This window comes from Pelodiscus sinensis, chromosome 3 (genome assembly GCF_052426305.1).
Source record: "Pelodiscus sinensis isolate ZL-2025 chromosome 3, ASM5242630v1, whole genome shotgun sequence".
Lineage (NCBI taxonomy): Eukaryota > Metazoa > Chordata > Testudines > Trionychidae > Pelodiscus > Pelodiscus sinensis.
Window position 1 is genome coordinate 41933609 of NC_143054.1, and position 15346 is coordinate 41948954.

Sequence of the window (15346 nt, forward strand, 5' to 3'; positions counted from 1 at the left end):
ATATGGGAATTATCGGCCTTAATTTTTATGGAAGTATATGCATACACATATATGGGTTAAGTGATTAAGATATAATAAATAATGAGGGAAGGATTGAATGTAGACAGAAATAAGTTGTCTGATGCTCCAATGGACAGTATCAAAATTGTAATGTGGAAAGATTACTAATGATAGAGAAATGTATAACCCAGTCAGGAGAGGATCTATGGCCTTCCTCAAAAAAACCCTTTTGAATGGGGACTCTGAGCAAAATTATTTGGAATTATTACAAAAACTACCTATGACTTCAAGGTAGAGAGAGGGATAGAAAATTACAGGGTAGTTAGGCACTCTGGAAGGCAGCAGTTGCAGATGGAAACCTGTCTCACACAAAGGAGAGGTGAGAGGAACTTGGGTTAAATGGGACCTGCTTAAATTGGAAAAAAAAAGCTAAATTTAGGTAAGACAGCATCATGTGTTTAAGCTTTTGTTATTTTTAACCCAGTTGTTAACACTTACGATGTTCCTATGGAAAAATACATCACACTATTTCAGACAAGCTCTTTTCTATATCTGAATTCATTTTGGGTGGCAGCTCGCAGAAAGGATTCCTTGGCAGGAGCTAATTCAATATGTCATGGAGGAAATATGCATGTTAAACTGGAGTGCTATCATCTGATGATCCAGTCAACCACTGCATGAATTGTGGGGTTCAACTCTTGAGAAAAGTGCAAGTTTAGCCATATCACTTTGAAAGAGTGTCCACAGAAAAGAGTCGTCAATGTACAATGCTCTTGTGGTGTTTATTTTAAATATAAATTTTGCTCAGTGGGACAGACTCATGAAGTGCAACATTTCATGTTCATGAGGAGTCTAGGTAATAGCAGATAAATTACATAAATATGAATATGAAAACCTGAGTTATGGACACTATTTAATGTTTTATCATCACTGACACATTCAAAGCAACCTATACCATTCAATATTCACTGGTTATTTTACTTCCTATACCCATTAGTGTAAATCATGAGTAAAGGCAATAAAATAAATAGGCCAGAATCTAGGCCCTGAGGATTATCCATCTCCTAATGATTCTGCCTCAGTTGGCAAAGTATAAATCGCTCATGTAACTCCCTCCCATACTCAGGAACATGCAGGGCACAAAGGTAGTGAGTGAGAAGGAGGCATGGCTGGAGTAGGCTTTACTCCACTACTGTTACCTCATGGGTGATCACAGGGGGACAATTACCATCTACTCTAGGTAGCACATTGGATATGATAGAAGTCTATAAAATCATGACTGGTGTGGAAAAAGCAAGTAAGGAAGTTATTTACTTGTTCCCATACTATAGGAACTAGGAGTCACCAAATGAAATTAATGGGTAGCAGATTTAAAATAAACAAAAGGAAATTTTTCTTCATGCAGTGCACAGTCAACCTGTGGAACTCCTTGTCAGAGAATGTTGAGAAGACCAGGACTTCAACAGGGTTCAAAAAAGAGCTAAATAAATTCATGGAAATTTGGTTCATCAATGGCTATTACCCAGGATGGATAGGAATGGTATCCCTAGCCTCTGTCTGGAAATGGATGACAGGAGAGTGATCACGTGATAATTACCTGTTATGTTCACTCCCTCTGGGGCATCTGCCATTGGCCACTATGGGCAGACAGGATACTGGGCTGGATGGACCTTTTGTCTGACCCAGTATGGCCTTTTTTATGTTCTTATGTTCACACAGACAGAGCAGCAACTTGTTTCTTGACAGTTATGAACCCCTCCCTCAAGGGGTCCCACTGAGGAGGCAGGTCAGCATTGTATATTGCTAACGCTGTTGCAGGGCATCTTGGGAAGGTCAAAGGTGTGAGTGAGGAATGAATGAAGGATTTCTTTGCAGGTCACGAGAGGTCAAGCTGGGGAGGGAGGGAGGAGACAAAGAGAGCAGAGAATGGGTTAACTCCACGCTCCTGCTAGGCCCAAAAATAAGACGCTGATTCTAGCCAGCTCAAGGCCACGGCACACATCTGGCTCTTGGCTGCCGGCCAAGAAAGAGGGGGTCCTGGAATCCACTGATCAGCTTTGAAAAAGACAGATTCAACTGAACAGACCTGCAGAGCCAGCCCATAACATGCGAGGCAAGCAAAGGCCAGCACGGAGAAAAACAAAGAGAACAACAGAGTCTAGCCAGTGTGTTTTGGGAAAGTCAAGGAGACCACAGAAAGTGGTTTGGACTGGCACAAAGAGCACCAGGAACAGAGGTGGTGGAAGGTAACACCCCCAAAGGAGCCCAGGACTTAAAACCCTCCTGAGAGCTAAAGCAATTTGGAGAGATCACAGCGGACCCTGGATGACCTGTGTGCACAGGACCCAACTCCTGTCCACCCTTCCCCCTCTACTTTTTATGTTACACTCAGACCTGGCCAGCCTCGGGTAGCATGTGTGTGAGTATGAAAGTGGGTTAGGGCTTAGAGCACTAACGCTTTCTTCCTTCCTCTGAGTGATGTGGAAAGCACCCATCACTCTCCACTGTTATTTTATTATTTTATCAATAAAGCTTTAAAACTTAGAACTTTGTGTGTTCTGTTATCTCCTCCCTTAGCGATCCTGTGGCTTCAGCGTGATCACCTGATGCCTCCGGCAGATTGGTAACAAAAATCTGTCAAAGGGGCAACAGCCATGTGCTGTGGGATGTAGCTAGCTTTTCATCACGTTCCCTGGTCGCTATAGGCGTGAGGGGAAAGTGAAGGGAGCTCACCAGCCAGGTGTGAGAGGCATGCACGGAATGAAAGCACTTTCCCCTCACTCCTTTAGCTTCCAGGGAACAGGATGAAAAGTAAGCAGCATCCCAGAGCACATGGCTGGTGCCTCTCTTGCCCTCCCAAAATGGTGTACTTGCCTGACAGCATTCCTTCTATTGTGTAAAGTAGCTGAAAATCTAGCTGAACTACACCAGTGGCTTTCAAACTTTTTTTCTGGTGACTCAGTTGAAGAAAATGTTTGATAACTATGACTCAACATAATTTAACTAGAGTGTGGGCTCTGGGTGGGGCTGATGATGAGAGCTTTGGGCTGTAGGAGGCTTTGGGTGAGCAGTTAAGGGCTGTGGCAGAAGGGCTTACCTTGAGCAGCTCCTAGTCAGCAGTGCAGTGGGGATGCCAAGGCAGGCTTCATGTCTCTCCTGGCACTGCAAATCATGCTGCGCCCCAGAAGCAGCTAGAAGGAGGCTCCCAGAGAATGAGAATGTGGAGCTAGTTCTCAGGACAGGGACAGTGCACAGGTCCCTGTGTGCTTTCCCCCTCACCATCTCGGAGCTGAGCCTGTTGCTAGCCACTTCTGGGACACAGCACAGTCTACAGTGCCAGGACAAGCAAGTAGCTGACATTAGCACCCCCACTGGTCTCCTGACTCCCCCTGCAGCAACGAGACCCAGTGCCTGACATTCAATGACATAGTACTGGGTCACGACCTGCAGTTTGAAAACCACTGAGCTACTGTAAAGTAAAACTTGCTTATTCACAGGAAAGTGTGGGGGGGGGGGGGGAGGGGGATGTTGGCTTTGCAGCTGCATGTTATACAACTTCCCAGAACGTGGAAAGTTCATGAAAACAGTCTATTCTTATACACTGATACTTGAATTCTTCAGAACCCTCCTCCTTGTATACAGTCGAGTTAAACAACATTAATCTGAAATAACTCCCATTGCATGCCTGCTGATGAAAAGAGCATTTTTTTCTGGTTCCAAAGTTGGTTAAAAATCTGTTACCTTTGTATTATTCAGGACATGGCTATTCTATAATGGTGAATTTTTCATGTTGTATATTGTTCCTGGCTCACCAATATTCTTTATTAATTGAAGAACTTACTCATAATGTATGATGTATACGATTGCCTTAAATATGCTGGGAATAAGCCCCTGTTGCCACTCTCATGAGCCCAAATGACAATGATAGCAATCAGGTGAGTCTGAGTTAGGAACTCTCAAACTACCCAGGGGAATCCACAACCTCCAGTGAAATCCAGAAAACTCTGCATTGCTGATAAATCTTCTCCCTAGCTATTGCTAAATAGTTTTTTTTAATTTACATTCTTTGCAATTTTTCATATTGGCAAGTTGCAATCATCACATTGTCTGAGGGCAAATCTACATGCAGGACCACTGATGGGAAAGAGAGACAGAAGGGGCTATTTCCCAGGGCCTGGCTATACAAAAAGGCCCAGACCTCATGGATACTACTGTGGGTCTATAAGTTGGCTGGCAGGGGTTGCAGCACGATATGATCCCAGAATCATTGACGGCTACCCCCAGTCTTACTCTCTCTCATCAAAGCCCTCCCCTTCTGGGAGTATGGAGGAGGCTCCCCCATCTTTCTTTGCTGTACAGTCTCTGGTGAAGATGTGCTACACTAATGGGAGAACTCTCTCCCACTGGTAAAATTACTCCTTCTCAGCAAGAAGTGGAAGCTATGTCAACAGGAGACACTCTTCTACTGACATAGTGCCAATGAGGACAGTGTGAAAAATGGGTTGTTGGAAGAGTGGAGGAGCTTTTCACATGCCTGAGCAAGGTAAATTAGATTGAGCAGTAGTGTTGACTTCATAAACAGCACCATTTTTACAGTAATAAACTTATAGGCTGTGTCTAGACTGGCAAGTTTTTCCACAAAAGCAGACGCTTTTGCGTAAAAACTTGCCAGTTGTCTACACTGGCCGCTTGAATTTGCGCAAGAACACTGACGATATAATGTGAGATTGTCAGTGTTCTTGCGCAAATACTATTCTGTTCCCATTTGGGAAAAAGCCCTCTTGTGCAAATGTATTTGTGCAAGAGGGCCAGTGTAAACAGGGGAGGACTGTATTGCGCAAAAAAGCCGTGATGGCAATAGGGGCTTTCTTGCGCAAAACCGCATCTAGATTGGCACAGACACTTTTCCACAAAAAGTGCTTGTGCACAAAAGCGTCCGTGCCAATCTAGACGCTCTTTTCCGCAAATGCTTTTAACGGAAAAACTTTTCCGTTAAAAGCATTTGCAGAAAATCATGCCAGTCTAGACGCAGCCATAAAGTATATCCCTTCCTACTAGTTTTAAAGGAAGATAGGCCAGCATGTAGTGCCATTACATTAAAGCTTAGGGCTCTTTCTAACTTTTTCTTGTAGACAATCTAGAGAAGGTCATTTGAAAAGTCTATTTTGTCTCAACTAGAAAAGCACAGAGCACAATTTTCATGCAAGGATGGGATAGACTCTTGTGTACAACTTCTGGAATGTGAGGGAGGTATTGAAATTCTACTTGGAGCTGAGGCAACCATAGCATAACTCATATTTTTGACGTTTCTCTTTGGCTCCCCTAGAAAGCTCCTGGACATGGACCATAAGGATGGGTCTATGTGGATCATAAGGATTCATATAGCCTTTTCATTCTGAAATTTCTTATTATGATTAATACTAGTTCAGCTCTACTAGTGAGAAGCTCTCAGGGAATGCTGGGGTGGGAAGGTGACTATGCTGTGTAATCCATCGTGGATATTGTCTAGGTAACATGGTGATTAAATACTGGTGATGGATAGTACATAATCTATGTTAATGTCCCTGCCATTGCTGCCAACAGAATTGTGCCATTGCTACCAACAAAACCAGTGATTAATTTTAGCTAAAAGGAACGTAGTGTAGACTATGCCTCTAATTAGGCTTACTGACATAAGCACCAAATTAGTATCCCCAGCAATCAGTAGAGTAACCACAGCTGCACATGTGATACCTGACAACCTCAGGCTATTGCTCAGATAATAAGCTGCCACAGCAACAAAATCTTAGACAATATTTTTGAAAATTTCTATGCAGAGTTAATGTCTGTTCACAGGTTATAAAACGTTTTAGAAATTATGTAAACATTTCAAAATATAAGTCTGATTTATAAGCCTAAATCAATAGGACTTAGACACTTCTGAAAAAAAATCATTGTGAATAATTAAAATGAACCCACCCCACTTTCCAAGAACAGACCAACACCAGGTATTTAGGCCAAGTCATTTCTGAGATACAACATTTCACACATTACAAAGGTGAAAAATCAACCGTTTGAAACATAGTGGCTAGTAATACCTTATTGTCCCTTAAGTTTCTGAAATAAATTACACTGTCAAAAAACTAAATCTGTAAAATTGCAGGAACACCGGTTTCATATTTGTGAAGTTGGTTTGGGAGAATGGAGTTCAAAACCAAGATTATTAGATTTTTAGCTATGTAGAGACTACCATCTCAACTACAAAAACAAAGGAATTAACACACTAAGTCTTAACTCAGTATTATTTACTATATAGCACTGAATCTGAGAACATTCTCAAATATAGGATGAACAAATCAAAAGAGGAGAATTATTCTTATTGTATGATTCAAAGATACAGTCTCAATACCATTACTTTACTAAAACTTAAGTTCATCATAAGTAATGGCAGACATCAAGTCCTTGGACTTACCTTGTCTGCAAATGCAGAATTCTCAAACTTCCTTATCATCTTTCACATCTTTTCTTTCTGATCTGTCTCATTTTTTTCAGATATCGAAGTCATTCAGTTTCTAAATGTGAGTATTTTATCCATATACAAAATATCTCATATTCAGTTTCAAGATTTTTTTAATATTCCAGACTCAATACTTAATAAAAGAAGTAATTGTAGAAGACAAGAAAGTATTTTTTTTTAATTAATACTTTTTTGAACCGTTTTTTTAACCATTAGCTCAAACCCATTTGGATTCAAGCACTTAATTTCACCACTGACTACATGTACAATTTCAAAATCAAGGCTACACCTATGAATAACTTGCTACAAAACAGAAAAGTCATAGCATTTTTATTTTTGTATTCAAGATCTCAACAGCAGATCTGGAGGTTCAACCAACAATTCAAAACAAACATCCATTTCAAACTCAAGACGGTCCTGTAATAACTCTCCAAGTAACTTTTGTGAATAAAAACAGGCAGATCTTACCTTCATATATAGCTTTGAAACCTTGAGCACTCACAGCAAAGTCCGTGGTGAAACAAAGTGTGAGGATAGAGCCAGTGCTCACAATGGAGGATGGCAACTGAAATCCAGACAACCTGCACAATTAAAAAAAACCACAAATATTATAAATACAAATCAATATAAGTAGCAATTTCAAAATTAATAACTTGGACTCTCCTATGATACTTCTGAGTATGGTATCACCCTGATGATATAGCCATAAATTTGAATGCCAACATGTTATTGTTGATACTAGTATCTCTAGAGACTCCTTGCAAATCCATGTTGAATCTCTCTAATCTGGCACCCTCAGAGCTGACCGGTGCCAAACCAGAGAATTTACCAAACCACAGGAAGTCACTACCGTTTTACAGCATTACCCATGCTTCCACTTCTTCCTGAGGTCTTAGAAGACATTTAAGGGGGAAATTAGAGCAAAATAACAGCACAGAACACTGAGAGCCAGTACTGGTGGCTGTAAACAAACTTTATGGGACCATGGGAAATTCACACAGCCATAATAAGTGGACATCAAGCTAACTAAAATCATGCTGGACCACAAATGTTGCCGGACCAGAGAGTGACATATTAGAGAGGTTCAACATGTACTAAGACACAGTATTAAGCATGGATAACTTCTACAGACTTTGTGTTTTCTTTCACTTATGTATTCTCATATGACCAGGAATACTAGAAGAATCCATGTACAGCTTTTTAAAGAATGTATCGTATTTCCTTCTTTTCCTTCCTCCCACATTCATTCATCTTCTAAGGTACTTTGTTTCTCTCCCAAATGATTCTCTGACCTCCATTCCAAATACCCATATGCCTTAAATCCTATTTCACTCGCCTTGTTAAAGTCCATTCATACCTGCTTATCATCTCAAAGGATTCATTGTAGCTATTACAATTTAAAAGTGTGGTTAGAGAGAGGGGCCTACTGTGAAGGAGGAAGGCTGCTGAGAATCATTTTCTGGGCAGGGTCAGTGAACAAAACAACAGAGTATTTATATATGCTTGGAGTTCCTTCCTATCCAACTCCCAACCAAAAGAAGAGAAAAATCTATTATGGGCCTTCCCAAGAATCCATGAGAGCAGTTATTTATCTCTCTCTCTCTCGCTCAGAGAATCTTACAGAAATGTAAGAGAAAGGGTGGGATGATAAGTGGACCCTTCCCTTTACTTTCTCTCCATTCATCAAGTATGTATTCTTACCTTTCTGCTTTCTTGAAAGAGGATGGAGTTTTAGGCTATGTCTACATTGCGGAGCTTTTCCGGGATACCAAAGGTATCCCGGAAAACATCTGCCTCATCCAAGCAACATGTCTGCTTTTCAAAAAAAAAAAAAAAAAAATTGGAAAAGTAGACTCATTTTTTTGGCATCCTTGTAAACCTCGTTCTACATGGAAGAAAGGATGTTCTGAAAGAGGAATTTTTCTTTACATTTGTTCCAATTTAGATATCAGAAAAGCCTCTTTTGGAAGAAAAGTGGAAAAATATACGCATATTGTGGTTTGCAATTTGCAGATCTTTTTCTGACTTTTCTTTGTAGTGTAGACATAGCATAAGTCTTGTGAGTGAGTGGCAACTGAGTGCAGGCTGAGCTAATGTTTGGAAATACATTTTTTGATCTGGTGTGCTAAACAGATAAAGACTTATTTTAGCATTTTGGAGTCCTTTCCCACAAGTATTATTGTCAGGATGATCTGACTAGCTTGTGTCTTGTGCAGAAGTTGTCACATTGCTAGTGCTTAATAAATAAATACATGAATTTTAAAATGTTTGTTCAGTTAAATCAGTTGTGACTAACGCAGTTAAATAAATTAAGTATAATGCTGCAAAACATTAATAGAGAGAAATATTAGGGAAAAATATATAATACAGAAAAATCTTCAGTGTCCTTAATACAGGGGAAAGTAGTGAACATAACAGTCGTAGCTGTAGATGTACTGCAAATTTTTGTCATGTTAGATAAATATTCTAAAGTATTCTTTCCTTTTAATACATATGCTAAATAATACCAACATAATTATGTAAGTTTGTCTTTTTGTCTGTTTACTTGCTTCACCTATAGAATAAGTCAGCTCATTGGAACACTTAATAGAACAGCCATTGTACAACTTAAGATAAATATGCCTCTTGTCTCATTTACCTTCACAACTAGTTATAAATATCAATATTTAACATAAGTTTGCTTATTTAACTCTGTATATTCATTTTGAGAACTAAGGACTGCTCACTAACACCAATATTTTGCAATTATTAAGGACCAAATAAAGGATGAATAAGGGACTACAATTATGTTGCTATCCTTTTTATATTCTAAAATATTAAGGAACATATTTCAAAGTTGCAGTTGGCTGGTATTCACTCCATGACAGGTTAGGAACATGAAAACAATCATACTGGGTCAGACCAAAGGTCTGTCTAGCCCTTTTTTCCAACAGCAGCTAATGCCAGGTGCCCCAGAGGGAATTAATAGAACTGGTAATCATCAAGGCTACGTCTAGACTGGCCCCTTCTCTGTAAGAGGCATGCAAAGCAGGCAAGTCAGAATAGGGAAATCCACGGGGGATTTAAATATCCCCCGCGGGATTTAAATAAACATGGCCACCGCTTTTTTTCCGGCTTGGGGAAAAGCCGGAAAAGAGCATCTAGACTGGCGCGATCCTCCGGAATAAAGCCCTTTTCCGGAGGATCTCTTATTCCTACTTGCAAGTAAGCTCTTGTAAGGCTAGATGGTGTGAATTGGAACATTTATTTCTAACTGGTGCAAAGAAGCAAAAGGTCTTGATTTAACTATAAATGAAATCTGTACAAATGATTCCATTGACTTCTACACATTCCATCACCTTCTGTTCAAAATCCACCTTAAAAATGTACTTTTTCCACAGCATTCTGGAAGTAAGACACCATAAAAATGTTTATATATTTTTAAAAATTGTGAGTGTTAACAGCTGAATGGTTTAGTACCTTTTGCTTCTTTGGAACTCCTAATCACTTTTTCAAAAATGTTTTTCATAGTGCTGTAAAAGCTCAATATACAGTTAATAACAAATATATATATAGAGAGAGAGAGAGACGGTCAGACAAAGCTTTGTGAAAACATTGTTCTCCTCTAGTACTATAATACTTTTACACTGTGGGAAGGGGTAAAAATTAGGCTCAGTTGGGGCCAAGCTCCCACTCAGCCATCAAGACCCAGAACTGTTCAGCTATGAGGCATTTGGCCCCTTTCATAAACCCATAAGCTTTTAGAAAGAAATGCAGGGATCAGCCAAGAGATGGAGACAACACAGCTGTTCAGGCAGGAACCGATGGATGTAGGTGAGGTCATCACACTATTTTCTGCACTTGTGACTCTGCACAATCTTAGGCAAATAGTTGTTCCTTCTCGTATCTTCAAGGTCTTCAGACTCCTCCATTTCTTTCCCTTTCCTCTTACCTTATTCCCTTCTAACACAAGCCCACTGAAATGATGTATATAACAAATGGAAACCAAAACTAAAATGCAGGAAACATGATTTTTGTTAGTATCACTCTCTTCTATGTTATTTTATTTTTCCCTACTCACTCTTCTTTATTTAGATTGCAAGCTGTTTGGGGTCAGAGACCGTTTCTTGTACTATGTAATGAACTTGATAAGCAATAGCAATGATAATAGTTCTAGAGCACATTATCATGACTACTATACAATTCTTTATTATGGGTGTTTGGAAATACATTTGTTATCTGTTTCCCTTTTGTGCTAAACAGTTAAAGATTTATTTTAGCTGTTTGGAACCAATTCCCACAAGTATTATTGTTAGAATGATTTGAATAAATTGTGAATCAAATTCAGTATTTCCTGAAAATTAAGAGAAAAAGGAGAATACACGAGGATGGGAGAGGAATCACACTAAGCCACAGAATAATGTAAGAAAGATTATTGATACTATGCCTTCACAGTACACCAACATTCCACAGAAATTAAACTTTTACTTATTGAAACTCAATATTATGCAAGTAAAGCTATTTTCTCCCAAGAGAGAGTAATTGTTTGGCTTCTATTCAGACACCTCATGGTGAGAGAACTGAAAATGACTTTCATGAGGAAAAAAATCTCTCCAAAAAACAACACAACCTTCTCTTCAGGATGTTTTGTACTGAACCTAGGAAGATGAGAGACATGGTAGAAGAAAAAGATTTGTGCCCATCTTAGAGATATTAAGGGATAACCAGTTAACTAGTTACCTTCTAAGCATCGCCCTGAATAGATAATGCTTACCATGTAACAATTAACTATTATCAGGGGAATAGTGTCGTCCTCTCCCCCCATCCCTCGTGGATCACCATGGACAGAGGGCTGCTCCAGCCCTGCTAGGCTCCTGCATGGAGTTGCTGGAAGTGGCAGCTCCTTACAGAAGTGGCTCCCAGAACAGCAGCAACTCTGCCGGCCCCATGTGAAGATGCTGTTTTTGGCCCCATACCTTCTGGGAGCCAGCAGCCCAATGCAGGACCAGAACAGCTTAACGGGTGCTGCCCTTGCCTGTAGTGAGAGGGCAACCCCAATGTAATCAGTTAACCAATTAAACTTAATATTTTAACCAGTTAACTAACTAAACATGATTTTACACCCTTAGCCCACTTTGCTTATATCTTCCTAACACAAACTTTTAAATTAAGTATTAACTAAACTATCCCTGACAGGTATTTGTCTAACTTGATGTGGTGGGTAGGAGGAGTGTTGGCCAGCATTTGGTGACTCAGGTAACTAAGGGGTGTTGGCAGGGAGCCAGGAGAGACAATGGGAAAAGGTGTTGAAATTTGAATTGTAAGATATACCTGCCTGCTGTTTTCCTTTGTGTCAGTTTTTAAGCCAGGAGTTGGGGAAGAAGAGGAGTTGAACCAGGCAGAACTACCATGCCTACAAAGAATACTGGTCATGGAAATGTACTGGACCTTGAAGCATAGATCAAGGGAATAGATAGGGAAATGTCTATTTAGTTGTGATCAGGTTATTTTCTTTGTTGTTTGGTTACATTTCTCTGTGCTAAGTCCATTGTATTTTAAGCTGCGCCCCAGGCTATGTCTACACTACAAGTTTTCCCACTCTTTGTCTGAAGATGCTTTTCCAAAATTTGGCCCATCTTCACTGGGCCAAATTTTGGAAAAAAACCCTCTTTTGGAAGATCCCTTTTTCCTCATTCCATGGCTTCCGAAAGATCGCATCTGCTATTCCAACCCCCTCTCCCCCAGAAGATCAAACGTGTTCCCTGGACGCAGCGGAGTTTTTTGAGATATTTCTGGTATCACAACCCCCCCCCAGGTCTCGATGTACCCCCAGAGATACAATTTATCTGTGTTTTAGTCTGTTATTTTCTCAGATGCTCTGTAACACCTAGCAACAAAGTATGCTTTATCAAATACAGTAAAACCTGCGCTATCTGGAACTTAAGCATCCGGTAAACTGCAGGAACTGGCAAAAAAAGCCAGGGGAAAAAAAAAGGGAACTGGCCCTTTAAATGCTGGGACGGTCCTCAGAGGAGCATGCAGCACGTACCTGGGGGAGAGGTGAATGGCAGCCAGAAGCGAAGAGCAAGCATCTCGGCTTTCCCCACATCCCAGCCCCCACACAGCTCCTGTGCCCCTCCCCCGGAGGCCCTGCACGGCTCCCATGCCCCCTCTCTTCCCATAGGCTCTGCATGGCTCCCTCTGCCCCCCTCAGATAACCAAAATTTTTAGGTTACCAGTACACCCTAATCTAGGCATGCCAGATAACACAGGTTTTACTGTATATCTTTTGGCTTTGTTAATAAAATCACTTTTTTTTTAAGGCGATGACTTGATTTTTGTATCCTGGAAGGTAATAGAAGTTCTGTGTATCTAAGTATTAGAGAAACTTAAAAAACAACAAATAGTCTAGCAGCACCTTAAAGACTAACAAAACATGTAGACAGTATCATGAGCTTTTGAGAGCACAACCCACTTCTTCAAACGAATGGAGTTATTAAAGGTTCAGTTCCAAAATAAATAGCAGATGGGGGGAGAAGGAAGGGGAAAAGGGGGGGAAAAAGTCAATTACAGTGTTCACGTTACCTGAAGCTGACAGAGAAGCTACAAATTGTACTTAAGTACCCATTGTTTGTTTTTTTAAGTCATTAGGATGTGGGATTGCAGTGTGCTAACCAGGTAATGTCTTTATTCATACTTCTCCCAAACCTGTAAATGCAGTGAAGTTCGAAGGCTTCCCTGTGTATTTGGCTTGTCAAATTGCCTGAAACAACACAGCGACTTTCAGATCCATTACTGAGTGCCTAGGCAGGTTAAAATGTTCTCCAACAGGTTTCTGTGTGTTGCCTTTTTGGATATCTGATTTGTTTCCATTAATTCTTTCCCATAGAGCAGCGATTCCCAAACTTGTCCAGATGGGGACCCATTTTGACAATTCAGGAAGACTTGGTGACCCAAGGCAATTCAAAAATGAGGGGAGGAGGGAGGGCAGAGTCACCTGGGGAGACACTTGGTGACCCTTTTGAATTGATATGGCGACCCATATTTGGGTCCCAACCCATAGGGTGGGAAACCCTGCCATAGAAACTGTCCAGTTTGGACAGTATATATGGCAGAGGGGCATCGATGGCATTTCATGGCATAGATCTAAGATACAATTGGATTTGCTCCAATCCCACAGACAGAGACAAACATCTACAGGATCTATATAGAGCATTCTTAAAACTGAAACACCCACCCAGAGAAGTGAAAAAACAGATCAACAAAGCCAGAAGAATACCCAGACGTGAACTACTCCAACACATGCCAAGAGGAGAAAACAACAGGACACCACTTGCCATCATCTATAGCCCACAACTTAAACCCCTCCAACACATTATCAACAATCTACAACTCATCCTGGAAAATGACCCCTCAGACTCACAGGCCTTGGGGGGGATGGCCAATCCTTTCCTGCAGACAACTCCCTAACCTCAAACAAATTCCTTCCAGTAACCATACAGCACAGCTACATCATAATCATCCATGAACCCACCGCTGCAATCAGCCCCAGTGCCACACATCTGTCCACACGTCTACATAAGCAATTTCATCACTGCACCAAACCACATGAGCCACCACATCAGAGTTTTATTTAACTGCACATCTACTATTGTGATCTATGCCATCAACTGTACTCTCTGTGGTGTTATTTAAATTATTGATGAAGATATTGAATAGAACCAGATTCAGAAATGATCTCTTAGAGACCCCACTTGATATGCCTTTCCAGATGCACTTCCTAACGGCTCTGTGCTAAAATATCAGACAAGTCAAATTATGTAAAAAACAGTTAATCCTTTTCTTTGTTTTCTAAGCCTAGTAAAATAGTCAGATTCTACAACTGATAGAGACATGACTACACACTTGCCCTCACTGGAGAGTTAACTCACTCATAACTCAATTGTTGCCCCTGACTTTAGTCTTATTTGCATCCAAAAGTTCTTGACCTGAATGCATAGTTCTTTTTACTCAAACCAGATGCAGGCATACACTACAGCTCAAATATAGCACAAAATCAGAGGCTCCTACAATCATTGTGTTCTGCTCAAGCGTTTCAGTGCAGTTGCTCTCACTTGAGTTAGGCTAGAGTATTTAACTTGAGGCCAAATAGCTTAATTCAAATTATGTCTCTGCTGCAAAGTAAAGTATTACTTTATCACACCCAGCAGAAAACATCCATGTTATTTAATAATTCAATCTAAAAAGAGTACTACAGTAAAATATGTTCTTTGTATAACATGGTTACTACAAATAACTCAACACTCAATATTTTATTTCCAAGTTAAGTAAATTATGCAAACTAAAATATAGTAATCAAATATAAAAATTTCACTGTCATCAAAGGACTTCAGGGGTGCCAATAGACTTTCTGGATCCATGGGCAAGTTATGGGGGGAGGCAGCTTTTGCTCCCAGAAGCGGTGGTGATTCAGGTAGAAGGGACGGGGCAACATTACCCCGGGCATGCCACCCCCCTCCAGGCAGCCCTTAGAGCTTCCCAAAGAATGCCATGGAGTGCTCTGGTGGCAATTTAAAGGGTCTGGGGTTCCAGCTGCCACTGCTCCTGCAGTAGTGATGGTGGTAGCTGGGAACCTCAGGCCCTTTTGTATCGCCAAGCCCCAGGGTATTTGCCTTCTCCCTCCTGTCAGTAAACCTGGTGGAGTGACTCTGGAATTGCATCAAGTAGGGAGAAGAGAATCATAACATGTGTGATTCTCATTTGTGTTACTGTTAAAATAACTGGAGTCACATGGGCAGAGGATGGATTAAGGCCAGAGCCTTAATCTTGTCTAACAGCTAGATGACTGTGGCATTCAGTAATCACTCTAAA

The 15346-nt window shown here is 40.6% G+C and overlaps 1 protein-coding gene across 1 annotated transcript in view; it reads right to left on the bottom strand.

Moving 5' to 3' along the window:
- The window catches only part of CSMD1 (CUB and Sushi multiple domains 1), a 1868278-nt gene that overhangs the window by 1358435 nt on the left and 494497 nt on the right, over positions 1-15346 (bottom strand). Inside the window, exon 3 of the mRNA XM_006137767.5 lies at positions 6965-7077. Within this exon, the coding sequence (XP_006137829.3) occupies positions 6965-7077 (113 nt within the window). The remainder of the gene's footprint in view (positions 1-6964; positions 7078-15346) is intronic.